This window comes from Geotrypetes seraphini, chromosome 10 (assembly GCF_902459505.1).
Source record: "Geotrypetes seraphini chromosome 10, aGeoSer1.1, whole genome shotgun sequence".
Classification (NCBI taxonomy): domain Eukaryota; kingdom Metazoa; phylum Chordata; class Amphibia; order Gymnophiona; family Dermophiidae; genus Geotrypetes; species Geotrypetes seraphini.
In genome coordinates, this window is record NC_047093.1 from 89,614,959 (window position 1) to 89,641,104 (window position 26,146).

General features: G+C 41.0%; 1 protein-coding gene across 5 annotated transcripts in view; it reads left to right on the forward strand.

Annotated features, from left to right (window-relative positions):
- TNC (tenascin C) overlaps nt 1-26,146 on the forward strand; it is a 267,005-nt gene that overhangs the window by 199,070 nt on the left and 41,789 nt on the right. For 3 of the 5 annotated variants that reach the window (XM_033960452.1, XM_033960454.1, XM_033960453.1), the window contains 4 exons: nt 1,300-1,575; nt 3,634-3,909; nt 9,409-9,684; nt 25,615-25,737. In XM_033960452.1, coding sequence (XP_033816343.1) covers nt 1,300-1,575; nt 3,634-3,909; nt 9,409-9,684; nt 25,615-25,737 — 951 coding nt within the window. The remainder of the gene's footprint in view (nt 1-1,299; nt 1,576-3,633; nt 3,910-9,408; nt 9,685-25,614; nt 25,738-26,146) is intronic. The other 2 variants (XM_033960456.1, XM_033960457.1) reach the window with 1 other exon arrangement.

A 26,146-nucleotide genomic window follows, 5' to 3' on the forward strand; every position in this document is an offset into this window, starting at 1 on the left:
ATTGGCTCATTAATCAGTTATGTTGCATGCATAAATTGGGCATGCACCCAAATTTGCACCTGTATCTCAAAATGCCATATATAAAATCTGGGAGTATTTGAATTCAGAAATAAAGCAAAAAAAAAAAAAAAAAGACAAAGCACCACTAACTGAGAAAACAACTCTTCCTAAAAATGGAAGGAAAGATGTGATTGATGCTTATTCTCATCTTATAGAGAAGTAACACAATTCAAAGAGCAGAGATAAAAAAATGAAGAAAGGGGGCGGGCAGAGACAAACCAAGAAAGGGGGAGAGAAATGTAAAGGAGATCCATGAGATCAAAAATAATAGGGAATTAGAACAGTGAGTGTATATAAAAAGACATTAACGTGTCAGAAAAAGTGAGAAAAATAACTTTAATTGATAGACAGGCATTCTGCCAGGTTGTTATCACTCTTAATTCCCTATGATTAGATAAGTGAAATATCACCTACCATGTATAATAGGAGGGAAGCATGGGGGCTCAGGGGCAAAAGTTTTATCCCACTTGACACCAGTTGCTCCATTTCCTAGATAAGGGACTAGTTAGTCAAAATTCAGTTCACACCAAACAGCATTCAGTTCACACAAGAGAACATTTTTTTAAAATATTGCCTTTAGCAGCCTGAATTAGACCCAGATAATCAGTATTGGTCCTTATTTGGGCATCAGCAGTGAATATTCAGGTGTTTGGCAGTGCCCAGAAGTTATCGAAGGACCACTAATATTCAATGCTGGTACCAGGATAACTAACCAGGCATAGTTAGGACTGCATTATACATACCTGGAGTTATGTGAGCTTTATGGCATGCATAATTGCAGATGCAGATACATTAGGGGCATCAATGTCAGATGATGCTAGAACTCTATAGCAGAATCTTGGTGATCAGGCTCTGTTAGAGAATGTGCTCATACTCTTAATCCTCAGAGCGGTTACAGAACGGCCACAGTGAGCGCTCACACTGAAATTAGGGGGAACAATGAAGGATACTTTTTATGCTCACCATTGTTTCTGTTTTAGATAGATGATTGTCTCCATTAAAGAGAAAACAGAAATGATGACTAACTTTATTTTATTTCTTTTAAAATATTGCCTTGAAAAGAGTTTTACAGACATTTTTCAAGCCTTCATTTTGCACATCTGAAATACGATACAGAAAGTCGCCATTCAAAGAAGCCACTTAACTCTTCAGCTTTTCATATTATTCTTTTGCAGCAAGTTAAGCCAATCCTGCCTTATATTATTAACTCTTTACCTTCCTTCCTCCCATTATGACCAGTTTCAGCAACAACACCTGTAATGAACCAACTTCTGATTCACACTGTTGGTCCAGAGGGCTTCAATTTGTCCTGGGAAATGGATGGTCTCTTTGACAGCTTTACCATTTCAGTCAGAGATTCTGAAGGACAGTTTGATCCACTGGCATTTGTGGTGCCAGGAGACAAACGCTCTAAAATCATAACAGGTCTGAAGGATGGGACACAATATGATGTTGAAATCTATGGCACTTTGGGCGGACAGCAGTCGGAGCCAGTATTAGGAACAGTGACCACAGGTATTTCTTGTACAGTGCAGGACACAATGATAAGTATACTGGGAAATGCTATACACTAGAACCTAAATGTACACACTTAGGTGCATCAAATGTACAATTAATAGACAGTTAGGTGACTGTATGCAATAGGCTGTATTCTATAAGGTATGGCGTAAGTACCACTGCAAAGGGAAGTGTGCCGATGGATGAGCAAGGAAGGACCATGGGCATGTCTCTAAGTTATATATAGACTATAAAACACTATAAAGTAGACACACCACTTCCCACACCTAGGCATGCTTGCCATTGACAGGGTGTATGAGAGCCCACCTAAACATGGGCCAATTACATTACTATTCCATAACCAGAATCTTGATGCCAAGATGCAATTATAGAACTGGCACCATGTTATAGAATTGCCTGATAAAACTTTGTTTCTCTCTTGAAAAGTAACTGTACCTTGCAGCCTCACCTAATTTAATGCAACTAAATATACCTGCACTGCACATAGTACAGGAGGCTAACTAGTCATTAAGAGGAAAATTTTATATATAGCACTCAAATAATCAATGCAGAATAAAACTCGAATATCGCCATAGAATAGCACTTAGCACCAGAATCCATGACTAAATTTAGCTATGAACATTTACACCAAGTAAAACATGGTGTAAATCGCCTCACCTTAACTTACTGCTATAACAGTATGTGTAAATATTAAGTACACCCACAACCTAACATTGCCTGTCCTATGGCCACACCCACTTTTGAGTTCCACGCACTAGAATTTACTTGCACCTCTTTATAGAATATGCCAAAAAAATGAGCATCTAAATCCTAATTAGGCTCATTAATCAGTTATATTGTACGCATAAATTGGGCGTGCACCCAAATTTGTACCTGCATCTCAAAGCACCATACATAAAATCTGGGGGTATTTGAATTTGGAAATGAATCAAAAAAAGACAAAGCACCACTAGGTGAGAAAGAACTCTACCTAAAAAAGGAAGGAGAGATGTGATTGATGTTTATTCTCATCTTATAGAGAAGCAACACAATTCAAAGGACAGAGAAAAAAAAATGAAGAAAGGGGGAAGGAAGAGATAAACCAAGAAAGGGGAAGAGAAATGTAAAGGAGATACATTAGAACAAATAAAATAGAGAATTAGAACAGTGAGAGTATATAAAAAGACATTAACGTGAGAAAAATAACTTTAAATGATAGGTAGACTTTCTGCTAGATTGTTATCACGCTTAATTCCCTATAATTATATATGTGAAATATCACCTACTCTGTATAATAGGAAGGAGGCATGGGAGCTCAGGGGAGAAGGTTTTCTCCCACTGGGCACCAGTTGCTGCATTTCCTAGATAAGAGACTGGCTAGTCAAAATTCAGTTCACATTAGGCAGCATTTTTTTCAAATGTTGCCTTGTTCAGCCTGAATTAGACCCAGATAATCAGTACTGGTCATTATCTGGGTATCAGCAGTGAATATTCAGGTCTTTGGCATCAAAGCATCACTAATATTCAATGCTGGTACCAGGGTAACTAACCAGGCATGGTTGGGACTGCATTATACACACCTGGAGTTATGTCAGCTTTATGGCTTGCAAAATTGCAGATGCAGATACATTAGGGGCATCAATGTTGGATAATTCTAGATTTCTATAGCAGAATCTTGGTGATCAGGCTCTGTTAGAGAATGTGCTCATACTCTTAATCCTCAGAGCGGTTACAGAACGGCCCACAGTGAGCGCTCACACTGAAATTAGGGGGAACAATAAAGGATACTTTTTATGCTCACAATTGTTTCTGTTATAGATAGATGATTTTCTCCATTAAAGAGAAAACAGAAAAGATGACTAACTTTATTTTGCTTCTTTTAAAGTATTGCCTTGATATAGTTTTACAGACATTTTCCAAGCCTTCTTTTTGCACATCTGTAATATAATACAGAAGATTGCCATTCAAAGATGCCACTTAACTTTTCAGCTTTTCATATTATTCTTTTGCAGCAAGTAAAGCCGATCCTGCCTTAAATTATTAACTCTTTACCTTCCTTCCTCCCATCATGACCAGTTTCAGCAACAACACCTGTAATGAACCAGCTTCTTATTCACACTGTTGGTCCAGAGGGCTTCAATTTGTCCTGGGAAATGGATGGTCTTTTTGACAGCTTTACTATTTCAGTCAGAGATTCTGAAGGACAGTTTGATCCACTGGCATTTGTGGTGCCAGGAGACAAACGCTCTAAAATCATAACAGGTCTGAAGGATGGGACACAATATGATGTTGAACTCTATGGCACTTTGGGTGGACAGCAGTCGGAGCCAGTAATTGGAACAGTGACCACAGGTATTGCCTCTACAATATAGAGGATGATACAAGACATAAGTTTGTTGGGCAACTCTATAAACTGGTACCTAGATGTACATGCCACTTTGGGGCATCAAATATACCAATAATAGACTGGTAACTATGTGAATTAAGCTCTGTTCTATAAGGTAAGGCCTAACTATGGGTGAGCACGAAAGTTCCATGGGTATGTTTCACAGTTATGCTTGTAACTTATATATAGTTATATATAACTATATATAAGTTATATATGTAACTTATATATATGTAACTTATATATATATATAAGTTATATGTAACTTATATATAGTTATATATAACTTATAAATTAGGCATACAATTTGCCTACCTACCTGCCATTGACATGGTATAAAAAGGCACACAAATGCCATCTTGCACTAATATTCTGTAACTAAAATTTTGGTGCCAAAATCTAATTATAAAGCATTGGGACATTGGGACACCTAAAACCAGGTGCCATGTTATAGACTTGCCAGATAAGCTTTTGTTTCTCTCTTGAACAGTAACTGTACCTTGAAGCCTCACCTAATTCCTTCGACTAAATATACCTGCACTGCACATAGTACAGTAACCTAGTTAGTCACTAAGGCCTGGATTCTCTAAATGGCGCAATTTTCGTGTTAATCAAGCAATGGAACCATTTAGAGAATTGCGCCAGAAAGGCAGGCACCAGAAATTTAGGCCAGGGTTTTCAAAGCCTACATTTCTGGTGCCTACTTTTGACAGGAATTACATCTACAGAGGTGCTTTACAATGCCTAATGCCACTTCCAGCCTTTGCTACACCTACAGTAGCTTTAGGCAAGCGCCTATGTGGATGCAATTCCAGTGCCCTTTTTTTAGATGCCAGTAGGTGCCTTGAAATTTTTTTTGAAGAAAGACTGCACACACTCGATTGCTCCCCTCGACCCTGAAGAAAAACATTGTTTGAGACATGCATGTCGGGAGAGGTTGCATTAATGAACATTTGAGAGCTGACCTCGAAGCTAGGTAGCTAAGTAATAAGATTAAATTAGAAGAAAAAGACATTAAGTAAGGAAATGAAGGAAACTAAAATGAAACACAATGAAGAAATAGTTATGGAATTATGAAATTAAGAATAAGTATGAAACTAAATGAATTTTAGAGTTTTGAGTAAATAAACAATAAAGTGGACTGATGAAGACAAGAGATTGCTGGGCATTATTCATGGTCCAGTTGATATCCGAAGGTCCATACAAATGAAAAAATAAAGAATTAATATATATATACATATACATATATTATGAAGTATATGTTAGTATTAGACCAATAATCTCTTTACAGTGTATATGGGGCCGCAATATATAAACAGACACCATATAGCTTTACAATATTAGAGATTTAAAAAGAGTACAGAGAATAGTTAGTGATTTAAAGAGAATTGAAATTTTTTTAAACAGCACTTTTAAATGGTATTTTCCTCTTAACAGGCACCAGTAGGGCAACTACTAATATTTAAGTTAAGGCACCATTTATAGAATATGGGCCTAAGAGTCTGATTCTATAAATGACGCCATTTATAGAATTACACCTAGCAGCAACTAAGCAGACTTAGGCATCGCTAGGCATCCTAGAGGTAGGCGCCAATATATTATTTATTTATTTATTTAGATTTATATCTTGTCTTCCCCAAAGACCTCAGAACGGGTTACAGCTTACATTCACAGTGTTACAATATAGGGTTTACATACAGTGTGTTGCAATATATCTTCATATAGGATTACTTACCGATGCTGGTGAAGGGTTAAGGGAGTGACTAGGCAAAAAGATAGGTTTTTACAGCTTTTCTAAAGTTAAGATGTCCTTTAAAAGCTCTGATACGAGGAGGTAGGCTGTTCCAGAGGTTTGTTAAGAAATAGGAATATGATCATTTCCAGGCTGTCTGGAGTTGGAGGGAGTGTCCTGATGATGTATGTATATTTCATCTTGGGAGCGTAGCATTCTCTTTAGGATGTAGAGAGGAAGTTTGTCTGAAAAGTGTTTAGGTGTCATGTTATAGAGGGATTTATATGTTAATACTAGATGTTTGAAAATGCAGTGTTTGGTTACGGAAAGCCAGTGGGCTGATATCAGTGCTGGAGAGACTGGGTCATGGGCTTGTAGGTTTTTCAGTAGTCTTGTTGCTGCATCTTGAACTTGCTGAAGTTGTTTGGTGTTTTTTGAATAAAGCGTTGCAGTAATCCAGGCGTGTAAGGACAAAGGCATAGAATAGTTGGGTGAAATCTTGTTCCGTGAAGTAATTTTTTATCTTTCGGAGCTGGTGGAAGTATTAGAAGAATGAAGAGACTACTTGTGAGATGTGTTTGGAGAATGATAGGTTTGAGTCGAGAATAATTCCTCGGCTCCGTACTTTGTCTTTTGCCATCAAGGTAGTTGATTCTCAGCTTAGGGAAGGGCGAGTGTAGGAACATTTTTTCTTTCCTAATCCATAGTAGTTCAGTCTTAGAGGTGTTCAGTTGAAGTTTGTTCAAGCTCATCCAATGTTTAATTTCAGATAAGCAGTTGTGCAGGATTGTAGTCTGGGTGTTGCGATTTGCTCCTAGTGGTTGGTATAGTTGAATGTCATCAGTGAAGGAGTGGATTTTGATTTGGTATTTTGGGGCTATGTCAAGTACTGGTTTGATGTAGAGATTGAAAAGAAGAGGGGATAATAGGGTTCCTGTGGTACTCCATATTTAATTTGCTTCAGTTTGGATAGATTAGTGCCGAGTTTTACTCTTTGGAATTTTGGCTCAGAAAGGATTGGAACCAGTGTAGTGCTTTATCACAGTCATCGATTTCTGCGAGGAGGATAGAGTGATCGATGGCATCAAAAGCTGCACTCAGGCCAAGCAAGACAAGTAGGATGTCCTTTCCCTTATCCAGCAGTTGTCTATGAGTTGTAAGACAGTTTCAGTGCTGTGGTGTTTTATGCAGCCTGACTGGAATGTGGAAAGGGCCATCCGTTTGTCAATGAATGTTTGTAGCTGGGTTAGTTCTGCCTTTTTCAGTATCTTAGATATGTAGAGCAGGTTGGAGACAGGCTTGAAGTTGGTTGGTGTGCTTGGGCCAAGGCATGTTTTTGGGGGGGGTTTTTTGGATAGGCCTTATGATTGTTGATTTCCAACTTTCAGGCACTTGTCCTGTTTGTAGCAAGGTGTTGATGAGTGGAAGATTAGATTTTATAAAGGAGTCTTTGACTGACATTAGGAGACATAATGGGCAGGGGTCCAAGATGGAGTTTGAAGGCCTAATTTACTGGCACCTACCTCAGATGCCTAGCTTGAGTTTGTAGTTTAGGAATTACCCAATCAATATTCAATTCATACTGGGCAGCACTTTTTTAAAATGCTGGGTGGTATGGGCTGTTAGACCCAGATATCTGGGTCTTCTGTGGTGTCCAAAATTACCAGAGATTGGTTGATATTCAATGCTGGTACCTGGATAACTAATCAGACATAGTTAGAACTGCATTATATACCCCGAGTTATAAGTGGAGGAATGGCCTAGTGGTTAGAACTGCTAGCCCCATTCTTGCGACCCTGGTCAAGTCACTTAACCCTCCATTGCTCCAGGTACCATAGTTAAATTGTGGACCTACTGAGACAGATAGAGTACTTGATTAAACTATGAACCTCTCAGATGGCTGGGTCAATGGGCAGTATATGAAATAAGAAATGAACATGAACAAAGTCTCTGCTTGATCTGTTACTGTATGTGACACCCGGGGCCCATCATTTTTTGACACTCCCCAGCCCATCATTTTTTGACACACCTCCCCCCCCCCCTTGCCCTTGGTACGACACTGCTACGGTTCTTCTCTTCAATATAAGCTTCTATAAAACACAGCGGAAAATCCGGTGGTAGAAAAAGGCTACGAAGCCAGCGGGAGCGGTGAAAGCGCTCTTTAAGGAACGCCCTCCAGATCTTGCTCTATCCCACCCCCTTCATGACGCCACCAGTCAGTGTTCTCAGCCATTGGTTGACCTTGCCTGGGTGCTGCGACCCCAGACGCCAGAAAGCTGATTGCTTTCGTTTTCTTCACAGCCCAAAGTGATCAGCGTTCTGGCTCCTGGGGTTGCAGCACCCAGGCAAGGTCGACCAATGGCTGAGAACACTGTCCGGTGGCGTCATGAAGGGGGCGGGATAAAGCCAGATCGGGAAGGCATTCCTTAAAGGGCACATTCACTGCTCCCGCTGGATTCTTAGCCTTTTTCTTGGTCGCAGGGGTGGATCGGCAGCCACGCTGAAGTGCAGATCCCAGGAGGTTCTGGACCCGGCCGGCTGTGCACCCTCCTAGGGCATGCACCCAGGGCAGTCCGATGGGCGGTCCGCCCCCCTCTCCCCCCGCCACGTCCTTAGTACGCCACTGCTTCACAACAAGTTTCAGGTACTGAAATCAGCACAGATGCCTGTACAGTCTAATTATTGAGGAGCATAGAAATATACGGTCTCAGTTCATTTCACATAACTCAGATATCCAAACATGAAACATTAAACATATATGCAGCAAAGGCTGTCCCCATAGAGTGGAGCCAGCACATCTAGAGGTATGCCAATTTTATGGCTTCCATAACTGCAGACCAGGAAATGATAGGTGAGCCTATGGAGGGTGATGCTAGTATTCTGTAGAAAAATTGGAGAGATCAGGTTCCCTTATGCATTATATCTTGTGTCTTCAGGCTGACTAAAAAAAGGCAGCACTGAAATTTAGGAGCAGCAGACGAACACTTGCTTTTGCAAAGCTGCGGTAGAGGTTTCTACTGCGGGCCGCTGAAGTAAATGCTATGAGGCTAGGGTTATCAGATGTTGGGATTTCCCCGGACAAGTCCTCCTTTTCAAGAACATGTCCGGGGGTCCGGATGGCTTTTCAAAACCCGGCACTTTGTCCGGGTGTTGAAAAGCCTCCTCTAAATCGTGTCGGGCAGGAGGAAATTCGTGCATGTGTGGATGCCACGTGATGATGTCACATGGGGTGGGAATAGAGCGTAACGGGGCGGGGATGAGTGGAGCTGGGCAGTCTGGGTGCAGGTCTAGGGGGGGGGTCCAGATTTTACTATAGTAAAATCTGGCAGCCCTATCTGAGGCTTATAGAATTCCTATGAGCGTCAGAATATTTACCTTACCGCCCCTCAGTAGAAACCTCTACCGTGGCTTTGTAAAAAGTGCCCAAAGATATTTTTTGTTGTTGTTTAATTTAGTTTTTGTTTTTGAATACATGGATGATTTTCTCCATTAAAAAAAATTTAGAAAAAATCGCTAACTTTATTTTTCTTCTCTTTACATGTTGCATTGAAAAGAATGTACATTTTTTTCAGGCATTTTCCAACACTTTTGTTTTTCCCATCAGCAATACGATACAGAAAGTCACCGTTCAGAGAAGCTGCTTAGCTATTCAACTTTTCAAATTATTTTTTTTGCAGCAAGTCAATCTAGTCCTGCATTAACTCTTTACCTCCCTTCCTCCCATAATGACCAGTTTCAGCAACAACACCGGTAGTGAAACAACTTTTGATTCACACTGTTGGTCCAGAGGGCTTCAATTTGTCCTGGGAGGCAGACGGTCCTTTTGACAACTTTACCATTTCAGTCAGAGATTCCAAAGGACAGTATGATCCACTGGCATTTGTGGTGCCAGGAGACAAACGCTCTAAAATCATAACAGGTCTGAAGGATGAGACACAGTATGATGTTGAACTCTATGGCACTTTGGGCAGACTGCGATTGGAACCAATAAAGGAAACAGTAACCACAGGTATTGCTTCAACAGTGATAATTACATTACATTACATTACATTAGGGATTTCTATTCCGCCATTACCTTGCGGTTCAAGGCGGATTACAAAAGGTTAGTTTAAGGACGGAATTACAATGGATAACAGAATTACAGAGTTACAGAATTACAGAATTATATGAATTTAAGGATAGAATTACAATGGATATCAGAATTACAGAGTTACAGAATTATATGAATTGTAGAGAATAGCTAGAGAGGTAATATGAAGATCTTGAGGGCTTTTGGTGGTCGTGTTGTTATTTCTGTTTTAGGAATTTCTTGAACAGTGTGGTTTTTATTTCTTTTCTGAATGTCTTATAGTCTATGGTGGTCATCAGAAGGTTGGAGATTTGGTTGTCTAGTCTTGCAGCTTGTGTGGCTAGGAGGCCGTCATGTAGTTTTGTTCTTTTTACTTCTTTGGATGGGGGGGGTATGAATGGGGAGTGCGTTTTTCTGTGTCTGGTGCTGGTTGCTTGGATGAGGCGATTGTTCAGGTATGATGGGCTGTCTCCGTGTAGTGTTTTAAATAATATGCAGTAGAATTTGAATTGGATTCTTTCTTGGATTGGGAGCCAGTGTGAGTTGATGAAGGCTTCAGTGATGTGGTCGTGTTTTTTCAATGAATAGACGAGTCTTAAGGCTGTATTTTGGATTGTTTGGAGTTGTCTTATCGTAGTTGCCGGACATGGGAGGAAGAGGATGTTACAGTAGTCCAGTATTCCTAGTATTAGGGATTGTACTATAAGTAGGAATTGTGTGCTTTCAAAGAATTTTCGGACTTGTCTCAGGTTTCTCATGATTGCGAATGATTTTTGGGTTGTTTTGTTTATTTGCTGCTGCATTGTGCAGCATCTGTCTATGGTCATGCCTAGTAGTTTTATGGTTGTTTGGATGGGATATTTGGTTGCGTTTATGTCTAGGATGGTTGTGGTTTGGATCCTGTCGTTTTCTAGGAGGATGAATTTGGTTTTGTCTTGGTTGAGTTTAAGTTTGTGATTTTCCATCCAGGTTGTGACTGCTTCCAGTGTTTGGTGAAGTTCCTCTGTCATGGTGGGTTTGGAATGGTCGTATGGGATGAGGATGGTGATGTCATCCGCATAGCTATAGGATGTTATGCCTAGCTTATCCAGATGGGTTCCTAGAGAGGCAGTATATAGATTGAAGAGGGTGGGGGATAGTGGAGATCCTTGTGGTACGCCGCAGGGGTTTGACCATGATTCTGATTTTTCTTTGTTTGATTTTACACTGTAGGTTCTGAGTTTTAGGAATCCTTTGAACCAGGAGTATACTTTGTCTGAGATGCCTATTGCATCTAGGATCTGTAGAAGGATGTTGTGGTCTACTAGGTCGAATGCCGCCGATAGGTCCAGTTGTATGAGTAGCATTTTTTTCCCTATACTAAGTTGATTTCTGACGGTATCCATGAGGGAGCCTAGTAATGTCTCTGTGCTGAAATGTGCTCTGAATCCTGATTGCATGGGGTGTAGTAGGTTGTGGTCCTCTATGTAATTGGTGAGGAGTTTGGCTACTAGGCCTTCTGTGATTTTGACATATAGCGGAATTGAGGCTATAGGTCTATAGTTGGAAGGGAGATTTTGTGGTGCCTTTGGGTCTTTTTGGATTGGGGTGATGACAATTTCGCTGAGGTTGACAGGGAATGTGCCCTCTGTGAGCGTGAATTGGATCCATTGTAGAGTTATGGTGCGGAACTTTATACTAGAGGTGGTAAGGAGATATGAGGGGCAATGGTTGAGGTCACAGGAGGCATGGCTGTATTTTTTGTATAATTTGTTAAATTCTGGCCATTGTATGTTTGGGAATTGAGACCAAGTTCTGTCTGCTGGGATTGCCTCTTTTCCTGTGGGGTTGATTGTGATTGGATTTTGATTGGATGGGTTGAGTATTAGTGTGGCTCTGGTGTTGGTGATTTTATTCTTGAAATGTTCTGCTAGAATGGTTGGTGATGGTGGAGGTGTGTTGGTGGTGGTAGTGTATGGTTTGGTGTCTGTTAATTCTTTTAGTATTTGGAAAATTTTTTTGGAGTCTTGTGTTTCTGTGCCTATGAGCTTGGTATAGTAACTTTTCCTCTTGTCTTTTAGTAGATTTTTGTATTGTTTGTTGATTTTTTTCCAGTCGGTTTTTGTTTGTTCTTGGTTCTTTTTTCTCCATTTTCTTTCTAATCTTCTACACTGTCTTTTGAGTTGGAGTAATTCATTATCAAACCATTGGTCTGATTTCCTTCTGATTCTGGTTTTGGTTTGAAGGGGTGCCAGATTATCAAGTATGTTGGTGGATACATTTTTCCAGTGGGAAATGAAATTTTTTGGGTCGCAGTCTTGGATGGTTTCGTCTACCTTTGACCAGAAAATGGTTGGGTCGATATGTTTGCGTGAGGTATATGTGGTTTTTTTTGTTTGAGGTGTGTGTTTGGTTTTGGTCCAGTTGATGTTGAAGTTAAAGATGTAGTGGTCAGACCATAGGGATGGGGACCATGTTCCGTTAGGAGTTTGGATTTCTTGATTGGATGGTTGGTGAGTCATGAATGCTGCAATGTCCAGTTGATGACCTTTTTCATGAGTGGTTTGTGGGTTTAGGATCTGGAAGGATAATGCATTGAGGAAGGATAGACAGTTGTTTGCTGGTGTGGAGGTTGGGTCTTCTAGGTGTAGGTTTAGGTCTCCTAGTATGAGGTTGTAGTCCGCTGTTAGTGAGTTTTGATAGATGAAGTTTTCAAATTCGGGTTTCACTGTGGTCCAGTTTCCTGGTGTTATGTAGCATAGCAGGCAGTTTAGAGAGTTTTTTAGTGTTGTGTTTGTGAGTTGGCACGCTAGGAAATCCAATTGTGGAGTGGATACTTTCTCGATTATGTTTAGAGTTATGGTGTTCTTGAATATTATTGCTAGACCTCCTCCTCTTTTTTTCTCTCTGCATGTTACTGTTATTTTGTATCCCGGTGGGCATACTTCTTTTATTCTAGGGTCTGTGTCTGAGGTTAGCCAGGTTTCAGTGAGGAATAAGCAGTCAAGTTTTTCTGTTGTTATCCAGTTTTTTATGTTTTCTGTTTTGGGTCCTAGAGATCTGATGTTGACATAGGCACATGTAAGGGAGGTCGTGTAGTTCTGTGGAATGTAAGTTGTTTCCGGGTATATGAGTGTTGTGGTGGTTGTTTGTGGTTTTGTTTTCGGGGGTATTGGTCTTCTTCTCCGGATAACAGTAATGGGGTGTTGATTGTTGGTAGGGTGGTTTGGGTAACTTGGAGTGAGTTATAATGATGATAACGTGAGTTATAAGTATAAGCTTTTATTTCTTTCTTGCACATTTCCAGCACCTGAACCTCGGAGCCTCATCTAACTCATGTAACTGAACTTACCTGCAATGTGCAAAGTACAGGAGTCTAATTTGTCATTACCTGTATTAGAAAATGAGCCAAAGATAGAGGAACCAATAAGTGAGAAAAATTAACTGTGCCTCATAAAATGGACTGGGGCACACAATTTGTTTTTTTCCATCTCAAAGACAATTAACATAATTCACAGGACATAAGAGCATAAGAAGTTGCCTCCGCTGGGTCAGAACCGAGGTCCATCTTGCCCAGCAGTCCGCACCCGCGGCGGCCCATCAGGCCCATGACCTGTAATGTGATCCTTCTCTAATCCCTTTTATCCTTCTATCCATACTCTGTCTAAAACCTATCTCTACCTCTATCTGTATCCAAAGAGAAACATGTGGAAAGAGGGAAGGAGAGAGACAAAACATGAAAAGAGATAAATGAGAAGAACATACAGGGTATTAGTTGATAGAATATATATGAAGAGATGTTTAATGCATGTAGTTATGGATCATAGAAAGTAAGAGAAAGCTATTTACATGAGAAGGTATTTCCATTTAAACTAAACTGAAATTCACTTAAAAATGTAGCCCCCCCCCCCTTTTGCAAAGGTGAGTATTGAGGCAGGCTGCAGTAATTGCTCCAAGGTTAACAATTAAACATTTTTTTAAAATGATATTTTTATATTGGATTAATATAGGGCTCCTTTTACAAAGCCGCAGTAGCGGTTTATATTACAAGGTAAATGCTCTGACACTCATAGGAATTTTATGAGCATCAGAGCATTTATCTCGCCGGCCTGCGATAGAAACCTCTACTGTGGCTTTGTAAAAACCAGCATTAGTCTTTCTCAACCCAGTCCTCAGGGCACACACAACCAATTGGAATTTCAGGATATCTACAATGGATAAACATCAGACTATTCAAATATTGCTGCTGAAAATCCATTTAACTGCTGCAGTACTATACAGGTAGGGCCAGGGTGAAACAAAAACCTTCCACCCAACTGTACATATAACAGTGCTAATTAGCTACTATCCATATAGTTATGCTATTTAATTTCTTCTAGCAAAAAGGCTGTCCTTAATTAAAAGACATAGCTACAGGTTTAGCTGGCAGCATGGACCGTATTATTTCATTGTCTCCTATCCTAATAGTGATGTTGAATAAAGATATATTTTTAAATACCAGTCAACATTAATATATATACTGTATATTTATATTTACAGCCTGAACTGAAAATTGACCACAAAATGTATAACATTAGCCAAAAAAAAAACTATTACCGTCTCTTTTTTTTTGTTTTGTTAACCTTTATTTTTGTGCATCCAAATGGACTAACATGGTGACAAAATGAAGGAAGATGGAGGTGGGAGGAAACAAGAAAGTACAGAATAGGAAAAGATATTGCTACCTCACTGGTTCTAGCTGCATGACACTACCTTTCTAAGAACCTTTCTGCCAAATTTCAGGAAATGCTGACTGGTTTTAGCACACACTTTTTTTTTTCAGAATGACAAATCATTTTGGCTGACGTGCGCACTACTTAATTCTTTCCACAGGTTGGGTGGGGATAGGATGGCCTCTGCAAAAAATGGTTCTTTACCAGGACTTGATTCCATGTTTTTCATGAATGGTCTGATCAACTGTCAATGTATTCCATGACTCATCATCTTTGTCTTTCATGTTTGTCATTCCTACATGGGTGCATCCAAAGCCAGTGCAAGTGAATTAGACACCCTTGCCTCTTGATATTTATAACTCATCCTCAAGGGTTGCCAATGGTTCAGTCTTCCTAATGAATTTGCACTAGAGAGAATTGCAAGCCACTTATGCATATGCATTAGAGAGGTCCTAAAAACCTGGCCTCTTAGTGACCTTAGAGAACTGAAAATGAATACCAAGACCCTAATTGAACTTTTAGTCTTGCGGGCTTCCTCCCCCAATTATTTTTTTTGTGCCCCAAATTCCACCCTAAGAGATTCATAATCAAGCTCAACAATCATGACTATGCCAACATCACCCATCCTATGCATAGACCAGTGGCAAGCAATCAGGGCTTTCAGGGGATTCACCCCACCCCATAAAAGCCCTGAGGGCACTGCTCTGAATTTTATTGGTTGAGCAGTTAACAAGCAACTGCTGCTCAGCCAATCAAATTCAGATCAGTACTGGCAGGGCCTTCCTGGGGTTTACTTTTAGTTTGATGCAGTTTGACTGATTCAGCAGGCTGCCTACTCAACAAATCAAACTGCATCAAGCAAAAAAATAAAAAAGCAGGGCTGGGGATTCACTGAATCCCCTAAAGGCCTTTACCACACCCCACTGGCATAGACAAACATCAACTAAACTTTGTTTTATATGTACATATGTAATGAGAGCCTTTTACAAAAGGTATGTCCCAGAGTAAATGGGCTGTTTGAAAATTGCCCACTGTCCCGTAGGTAAGAGTATGTACTGATAGCTCTTTGCGCTTATTTGGCTATCAGTGCTTATTGTGTTGCTGTGTTTGTATCTGCTGTTTGATATACCACAGAGCTACTATGCTTGGCAACCTCCTAGTCTACCTAATGGTTAAGCCAACTTTATACACTCCTGTCTGTAGCATTCTTCCTCCAAATATTGCCTGGCCAGTGCTGCAAGGTACTTTCCTTTCAACAGATTAGAGGTGTCTAACAGCAGTGTGCTATAGAGTTATTTCTGTTTCTTTGGAATTTCTAAGGAATATTTACTTATTAAAATACTTATAACCCACCCATCCAATTTAGAACAATCAGACATTAATACCAGTCAAAACATACAACATAATTCACAGTCAGAAAATGACTAGACACAACTAAACTTCAAACAGTAAGGTGTTTACTGGTTTGACATTAGATAAGTGCACAAATACTTACAATCTCTCACATTCAGATCTCAGTTTAGGCATGTTATGTGTACACCCTGGCTGGGTTCCATATTAATTATCAGGGTAAGGTTTTTCCTATTAACTCCACATCTGAAGACCATAAGCCTGCAACCTGCATTACCAGTTTTCCCTAATATTTATGATGTAGTCTTAAAATACCTGTCTTTAATTAATTGGATAGCTCATGACTTATAATATGTTGTGAACATCCTGTCTATAAGTAATGGAAAATTGCAGTGGCTTGTCCCCTAAGGCTGTGGAGAAATATATGCCTATAATTGCAGAGCTACATGAATATACATGTTCCTTTTTAACTTGTGCAAGCTCCACTGTACATTTCTTGACCTTTTAATTATTTAAATGATTTTACATTACTTCATTAAAGGAAGCAAGATGCATTACAAGATGCCAGGGCTAAGACTCTCTGGGCACTTGCAAACCCTGGTGTCGATCATTTGATTGGGGAAAGGATGTTTCTTCAGGGTCCAAAGCACACATATGACACACTCTTTGCAAATTCTTGGTGTTCCAAAGTGAAAGGCTTTACTGAGAAAAATGTCTTTCAAGCAAAACTGTTGCAAATTATTAAATCTTGACTGCACTTTTAAAGTAGAATAGGGCTTTCCGATCATGCTTGCGCACTGTTCTGGGACATCCCCACTTCTCCTTTGGACTTCAGTTCCTGTTTGACAGGTGCAGGGCACTACAACACCCCAGGAATCCTTGTTATATCTGTCCCTCCAAATCCTTGAATCTTTCCTCCTTGGTTCATCTTTGAGCTCCTGGACCAGAGCACAGGATAGGCAGCTTCGGCAGTTCTCTTCTTTCGACTCTCTGCTTTTTCATGATTTGATAACCTCTGAATAGGCACTTATCACCACTGCTATGAAGATCTTTATTCTCTTAAACTCAGATCAAGGTCCACCTTTTCCATGAAAGAAAAAGAGAGGTTATACCTTCAGAGCTGAGATACTTTCCATTCCACTGCCCGATTCCTCAGCGGCAGTTATTTATAGTGCGATGCCAGACGCATCATCACAGGGATTTTACTGAGTGTCCACCTGCACCCACTGCAGGAAATTAGAGCCAGGAGACTGATCTACTCCCCAGGAAACGTACACACAGGGGTTGGCTTCTCATTTGTACATAAAAATTTCTCTAGCAAAATTCTACCCCTGGACAAAGCAAATGCAATTGTCTTTAAATACTTGGTACCCATTATAAGGGCAATGCGACAAGTAAGTGCCCTCATTGCCACAACACTTGCCAAGTGTACACCTACAAAGATAAGTGGCAGCAAATCACCTAAAGGCTAATCTATAAGACCACATGTACAGTAATTGGAATAACACATAACTACAAAAGGACATTCACATGGATGGAAAATGGGAAGGGCATGGGTGCTACTGTCATTTATACACATGACTTACAGAATACTGTAAGTTACATGCACCCTTATTGTATGTAGGCACCACATACATCTGGAAAAACCCAGATATATCCTCTTTTTTCAAAACTCGGCAGTTTGTCTGGGTTTTGGAAGGCCCTGAGCTCGAGACCGCGTCTGGAGGACCTCTGAGCATGCATGGATGCAGTGTGTTGACATCACATGCATAAGCTCAAGCGTGTGACATCATCATATCACTTCCACACATGCTCAGAGGCCCTCCAGATGCGGCTCAGACTTGGGGAAGGAGAAAAGATGAGGTTTGTGTGAGAGTGGGGATGGGGACAGAACAGGGCGTGGCTGGGGCAGAAAGGGTCCTCTTTTTTTCTTGAACAAATCTGGTAACCCTAAACCCAGGTCTACTCTGTAATCTGTTCATAGATGTTCAAAACTCTCAGGTAAAGCCTTCCTATTTTGATGATCTTCTACTCTCAGACCTTACTACCCCGCTGCGGAACCTGGGCTCCCTCCAATTATTCCGCAAGCAACTGAAAACCTGACTTTTCACTAAAATGTAATTCTATCCCCCCTTACTCTTCTCTTCTATATATAAGTTCATGTAAACCTTTTTTTTCCTTCTCTTCCTATATTTTAAGTTCTTGTAAACCGTGCCGAGCTCCACATCCGTGGAAATGATGTGGTATATAAACTTAAGGTTTAGTTTAGTTTAGTTTAGACTGGACATACATATAGTGGAGGCATATATGGAGAGGCAGTTTCATTCTTCCCCAAGCCTGTCTAGACATTGCAGTCCTTTCTGAGAATCCCTAGAGCAGGGTGTCTAATCTCAGCCTTCACCAGACAGGTTTCAGAATTTCCCAACTGAATATGCATGAGATCTATTTACATACAATGGAAGCAGTGCATGCAAATAGATGTCATGCAAATTCATTGGGGAAAACCTGACTAGATTTCAGCCCTCAAGAACCCACATTGGACAACCCTGCCCTAGAAATAGGGATAGCAGATGTCCCCGATTTTCAAGGACTGCCCCCAATTTCAGACCCTACTCCTCAATTCTCCCTTGTTTGGCAACCATCTGTCCCCAATATTAGTAAAGGAGACAGAAGTGCCATAGACTAATTTTATCGCATTTCCCTCTATTGCCACCATCCGCTGCCAGTGTCAGCCCCTTCCCTCATACCTCCCTTTGCACTCCTGGCTCCTTGCTTCACTTTTCTTGACAGTACAGTGGCACGCTGCTGCAGCTCTTCTCAACCATACTGTGAATCTCTTCTGGGTCCCACACCAATGCAAGAGGAAGTATATATCAGAGAGGGTGGGACTAGGCAGAGATGCACAACGTAGTTGAGAAGAGCTGCTGTCCCACAGCTCTGTACTTCCTAACACTGCATTGGAAGGAAGAAGCTAGGAGTTGCAAAGGGAGTTTTGAAGGACTGAGGGGAAGAGGTAGAGGAAGATTCAGAGAGAGAGATACAGATGGCTTACTGGAAAGGCAGAGGAGAGAGATGGAGAAAGAAATATAGAAATGGATGAATTGAAAGAGGGAAGAAAAAGAGAGGTAGAGATGGATTAACTAGAAGAATGGGGGGAGAGGTTAACATTACAATTTTAATGTTGAAAAATTGCTATGGAAAGGCTCCATCCTGCCCCATCCACTTGACCCCACCCTGCCCCACCGGATCCCACTCAGCCCTGCCCAGGTGTCCCAGATACAGAAGCCAAAAATCTGGTAACCTTATCTGGAGGCCCTACCTCCCTGTTTTGTTCCACCTCTAGAGATTTTAACACTTTCTAAATCTTGGTCTTACCTCCTAGCTCAGCAAGCTAGCTGTGCCTACTTGAGCCATGCCCGTTCTACTACACATTAGTCTCTAGCTTCTTAAGTGATCCTGTAAGGGATTGTTTTTAAGGGAGACTGACAACTTCCAATACGCTCTCTCACAGTCATATTCTTGGGCCCTTTGGAGAGGTTGCTGCTAGCCCCCTCCAATGTATGTAAGGATAGAAGGGGAAGCACAGCAGAACCACATCATCCTAGATGTTATTTTGATAATTGATGAACAGGTGGTGCTCACGGATATACTGTATGTTGCCACTTGCCCAGTGAACCTTTTAGGGCGAGGCATGCTTTCAAAAATTAAGGCAGTGATCACCTTTGCTGGACTTAGTAGAACAATGCCCAAACTTGATGACCAACACCCATATGTAAAGAAAATTAAGTGCCAAATATGTGTATTCTTGGCACCTAAATCTAAATACTGTTTTATAGCATTAACCTCAAAATATCTAGCAATTCTTATCAGACATGATAGCTTACAGACCAGTTCTGAATGACCTTCTTTCCCTCTCTTGTACTTAAAGAGAAAAATAACAAATCAAACATTGAGCTGAAAGTCTCCGGCATAGACCCAGAAATTTTATATGTCTGTAAAGGAGGTTTGCATTAACTGGATGTAGAGGCCCTCTTCCCCTCCCCCTCCCTTATTCCCTTCCTGTTGCTACTGGTACTCCCAGGAGAAATTTAGAGCCTACAAGCCTTTGTTTTCTGCAGTAGACAAACTTTTTTCCAATCCATTTCACTCCTTTGCTTTTCTTAGTCGTCCTGGCAGTTGTCCACCAGTCCTTTCAGTGTGGCTTGTTTGATTTTGTCCCTGGTTGCTAATGGATTTATCTTGTGTGAGCTATTTATTTTGAACCACTTCAGGATTGTTTTCATTGAGGGCAATCGGGCTGTAGACAGATTAAGGCAGCTGAAATAAGAACTTCTGCAATCCTCATATATGATACAATGATTAATTAAGTGCCCCCCTCCAAATAAGATATATTGCCATTCAAATGGGTAAGTGCACACTTATGAACATAAATGGCATTGAGTACCTGACTTAATTACACACTAAAATGACTGACACCCCCTCCCCGATATTCAAAGCTATTTAACCAGCCAGAAATGGCCACTGACTGCTTAAATAGTGTTTTAGCACCTGTGATTATTCAGCATGAGATAACTGATTATTTCTGCTGATTATTCACTACCAACTTGGAAAAGTTAACTGGCTAAATTGCATGATAACTGACAATATTCAGCACTGGCCAGCTAAATTTAGTGGGCAAATCGGACCACATAAATAGCAGTCCTATATTTGCCCGCTATTAATCGGTCAGTGCCGAATATTTGCTTAGCTGGTTAAATTAGCACTGGCCAAAAAAACCAGGATATTCAATGCCAGTCACCAGAAATGGCCTAGCATTGAATATCCAGGGTCGCCACCAACTACAGCATTATTTGCTGCCTCCTGCTGGCTGAATATCGACCTCTTAGTATGTAATTACAAGGGGAAGGGGCATTCATAGGGGAGGGGCTGACATTTATGCAGGCTGCTTACAGAATACCATCTTAATCCGTTCACTTGTGATCTCTCGCATAGACTATTGTAGCACACTGTATAAAAGAAATCAGAAGGTTACAAATAGTACAGAATACCGCGATTAAAATAATTTTCCATACAAAAAAGTATGATCACATTTCTCCCTTAATAATTAAAGCTCATTGACTTCCAGTGGAGCACAGAATCACTTACAAAATCTTATTATTAATTTTCAAAACCCGTTCACTGGCTCCCAGTGATTTCCAGAATCCATTTCAAATGCTCCTGCCTGGCATTTAAGATCATTCACGGCATTCTTCCTCCCCTAATCCCACTATCATTTAACTCCTCGAGTTCTGACTCCACCAGACCCACCCAAAGATATAAACTATCCTTCCCCTCTCTACGCCGTATTCTCTATGCAGGCAAACTGGGAAAATCTCTTCTCTTCAAAATCCCGTTGCGGAACCTGGGCTCTCTCCAACTATTCCGCAAGCAACTGAAAACTTGGCTCTTCTCTAACATGTAATTCTATTTTCCCCCTTACTCTTCCATTCTGTATATAAGCTCATGTAAACCTTTTCCTTTCTCTTCTTATATTTTAAGTTCTTGTAAACCGTGCCGAGCTCCACTTCCGTGGAGAGGATGCGGTATATAAACTTAAGATTTAGTTTAGTTTAGTTTAGTTCAAGTAACCTTCCAGAATTCATTAATAGACTTCTAATTCCCTATACCCCGCCAAGATCACTTCATTCAATCTCACAGAACTTTCTTACAGTCCATTCACTGAGGCACATTAATACTTTGTGTACTAATATCTTCTCAGTAACTGCTCCATCCCTTTGGAACTTCTTGCCAAAATATTTAAGAGAAGAGATGCCTCTAAATCATTTTTAAGTCCAGACTTAAAGCTTTTCTCTTCGCTGATACTTTTGGACTTTAGCAGTCCTTCTAAGGACTAAATAATATCTAAATTTGGACCCTCCTTCCTCTCTTCCTAATGTTTTTACCTTTTCCGTACACTACGTTCAAGACTGTAGTTCCTCCCGTTTTCCTTCTGTTACAGTTTGTCCAAATTAATGTGTTTGTTAACTAATTACACTTGTGATATTTGTTTTTATTTATTTCGTTAGTTTACATATACTTAATGTAAAATCTGATTTTATTAATACTATTTTTGTTTATGTAATCCCTTTGAAGACTTCTTAGTCTATCCCTTTCACCTTCATCCTATGCCCCTCATTCCAGAGTTTCCTTTCAATTGAAAGAGGCTTGCCGTATGTGCATTTATTATGCCATGCAGGTATTTAAACATCCCTATCATAGCTCCCCTCTCTCATGTTTCTTCCAAAGTACACATATCGAGATCTTTAAGCTTGTCCCCATTTTAGTAGCCTTCCTCTGGACCAACTCCATCCTGTTTATATCTTTTTGAAAGTGTGGTCTCCAGAATTGTACACAATATTCTAAATGAGGCCTCACCGAGTCTTATATAAGGGCATCATTATCTCCCTTTTCCTTTGTGTGCTGCCATATGTCCTATTTAATCTCGGAGCAAATGTACATTCTCACATTTGTTTTGAACCTCTCTTCCTTTCATTTTCTTCATGCACATTTGAGTTCAGAGTTTTCATGATGTTCCCAATGAAGCTGATTTGTATGCACACTCCTTCAGTTGTGTGTAAATGTATTCATTAGGGATACCCTGAAAATCTGAGCAGATATCCCGTGACTAGATATTGCCAACTTACACATTTCACTTCCCTTCCTTTCTGTTAGTCTAAGTTATTTTCAAATCCTGTAAACATTTTTTCAACTGAGCAAAACATTTGGATTTCCTTGGAACTGTTTGAACATCCATTTTGTGATATTCCAACACCTTCTCTGCATTCCTTCTGCATTTAGCATTTAGTGGTTGTAATATTGTTAGCATGGCTTAAAAATGTTTTCGGTTAAATCTAGCAGTGCATTTATTCTCAAACCTTATTACTATCGTATCTATGATCAAAATATCCAGAACATAACTGCCTACAGTCCATGAAAGAAACAACACCTTTTATCCTAACTGGGAAGGTAACTGAAAATCTTTAAAAGAATAAGAAAAAATTCCATCTATCCAGACATATCAGTGGTAAATATCCCAGGATCCACAGCACAGACCATTATCAGATTAAATTATCATCAGAAATTAATATTAGTTAACATTTTCATGGAGAAATGATGGTTAATCATTATTAGCCATTTACTATTAAATAGAAATTATGGCCTGATTTTATAAACAGTGCCTATATCGGTGGTGCCACATGGCAATCAAATTTAGGCACCATTTGTAGAATCATGCCTAGGTGCCTAACTTGACTTAGGCACTGGTAAGCATCATAATATTAGACCCCAGGGTTTTCTTTGCCTAATTTACTGATGCCTATCGGTGCCTAAGACACACCATGCCCAAACCGTCCCTAACAACATCCACTTTTTGGGTAGGTACATAAGAACATAAGAAATGCCTGCACCGGATCAGACCTGGGGTCCATCCAGTCCGGTGATCCGCACACGCGGAGGCTCAGCCAGGCGTACCCTGGTGCATACATTAGTCACTCATATCCCTCAATGTGTCCTGCAAGAAGATGTGCGTCCAATATTTCCTTAAATCCTAGGTACCGATAGGCGTCTCAGTGTGGAAGCCTACATGGTGCTTATCGAGTTAGGCGCCAATCTGAACATTATTTTTATTTGTTTTATATGAATCAGTTTTGAATGGTGCTTTCAATTACCATGCAAATATAAACAATTAAAAAAATTTAACTTAGTAGGCAAGCCGATCTAGGTGCCTACTGGTAGGTGCCATTTATAGAATCAGGGTCTATGTAACTGGAAACAGAGACTTGCATTTTGTTCCCTAGTGTGACAAATTCCCTGTTAAGAACACAGAATGGCACCACAATTTCTTGCATAAACCATAATCACAAAAATAACCCCCTCCCCCCCCTTTTACAAAACCATGGAAGCAGTTGTTAGCACCAGGCCAGCACGCTGAATGCTCTGCACCATTGCCGATACTCCTAGGGCTCCTTTTACTAAGCTTCGCCAGTGGTTTTAGCACACGCTAGACGCTAACGCCACCATTGAGCTGGCATTAATTTTTACATGTAGCGTGGGGGGCACTGCGTGCTAATCTGCAACGTGCTCTAAAAACGCTAGTGTACCTTAGTAAAAGGAGCCCATAAAGTTCCTATGAGCATCAGGAGCAGCGCAGAGCATTCAGCGTGCCGGCCTGCGCTAAAAAATGCTTCTCTGGTTTTATAAAACAGGGGAGGTGAGATATATTGCTGACTTGGACAGAAAATAATATTATTTAAGATTTATTTCTAAAATATGTACACTTGATAAAGTAAATCTTAAGAGGGGGGTACTGAAAAGTTCTCAGCCCAACCAACCAACGTCTTCAATTCTGAGTGTTATTTTGCCACTGTACTGAAAAGAGTGTTATCTTATTTCGTTAAGTGCCAAGTTGCAAAAGCAAAGGGGTCCTTTAACAAAGGCGCGGTAGCGGTTTGACGCGCGGAAACCGCACGTTAAACCACCTGCCGCGCTAGTACCTAACGCCTCCATTGACGAGGCGTTAGGATTTTAGGCTGCCGCGGGGGTTAGCAGGTGATGAAATGTCCGACGCGCTAACTCCCTTAATAAAAGGAGCCCAAAATTCTATATTTTGACATTGTTTCAGATCATTGATTGAACCATATCCATGACATTCTTTTCTTAGTTGGACTGAGAACTTTTCAGCACCCCTTTGTAACAGAGACCCCATGTAAAATTGATCAAACATTATCTGTTCAGACTTACCGTATTTGCCGGCGTATAAGACGACTTTTCAGTACCTTAAAATCCTCCCCAAAGTCGGGGGTCGTCTTATACGCCGGGTACTGTTTACATGCCCTTACTTTACATTAGAGAGCTGCACGGGGACGCCCCTAGGGTCGCGGGGATCCCATGGGGACGCCTCCGAGGGTCGCGGGGCTGGATGTACTCAGTCTTCTGGATGTACGCGGCTCTTCTTCTCCCTACCTTCTCTGCTTGCAGCACAGAGCCGAACGGAAGTCTTCCCGACGTCAGCGCTGACGTCGGAGGGGAGGGAGGGCTTAAACAAAGCCCTCCCTCCCTCCGATGTCAGCGCTGACGTCGGGAAGACTTCCGTTCGGCTCTGTGCTGCAGGCAGGGCAGATAAGGAGAAGGAGAGTAGCCTCGCGGTTCGAGTGGCTACCAAGGGAGAGGAGCGGCCCGCCCCGCCCCGGTTGCAGCACAGCCGGCCAGGTTCCCTTACTTTTGTGGCACTTCCCCGACCGACCGATAACAGCCCGGGTCCGACAATCCTCCCTGCCCTGTAGCCGCGAATCTAAATTACCTTCTTACAGCTGCTGTAAGAAGGTAATTTAGATTCGCGGTTAAGGGCAGGGAGGTTTGTCGGACCGGGGCTGTTGTCGGTCGGTCGGGGAAGTGCCACAAAAGTAAGGGGACCTGGCTGGCTGTGCTGCACCCAGGGCGGTAGAGAAGGTGTGCGGAAGAAGGGGTAGTCTTATACGGCGAGTATATAACAAACTCTATATTTTAACTGTAAAAGTTGGGGGGTCGTCTTATACGCCCAGTCGTCTTATACGCCGGCAAATACGGTAAGTTACTTATAACAGATATTCCAATGCAATGCCTACCATGTCCTGAAAGTGACAATAATATATAACTAGAAGAAAAATCAATACAAATAAAAGCTGTGTTTCCTGGTGATTTCAAATGTGCAATGTCCGAGGTCTATGAGCTGACATCTGGATATCCATTATTGATGTATTTGAACCAGAAACCTTCCAAATGCTATAACTAGCTGTCATTTGTCTAATAACAGCTTTAGAAACACCAAAAGAAATCTCCTTCTCTGACATCACTGACAATTCGGCCACAGTCAGTTGGACAGCCCTCAAAATCCCAGCTGATAGCTTCAAAATCTCATATGTTCCTGTTACTGGAGGTAAGAGCCAAGAGCCAGCAGAAGAAGATGTGAGTCTATCAGGCTACTGTTATTAACTTTCTAAATTCAGCGTACGGTAAGATAGCCTCGCTTAAGTTTTATATGAAGGGTTGATCAAGCTCAGGTTTTAATGACATCCTTTTTTTTGCAGGGATGTGTATTTGTTAATAGGGGGAGAGTGTGGTGCAGTGGTTAAAGCTACAGCCTCAGCACCCTGAGGTTGTGGGTTCAAACCCACGCTGCTCCTTGTGACCCTGGGCAAGTCACTTAATCCCCCCATTGCCCCAGGTACGATAGATAGATTGTGAGCCCATTGGGACAGAGAGGGAAAACTGCTTGGGTACCTGAATAAATGCATGTAAACCGTTCTAAGCTCCCCTGGTAGAATGGTATAGAAAATTGAATAAAT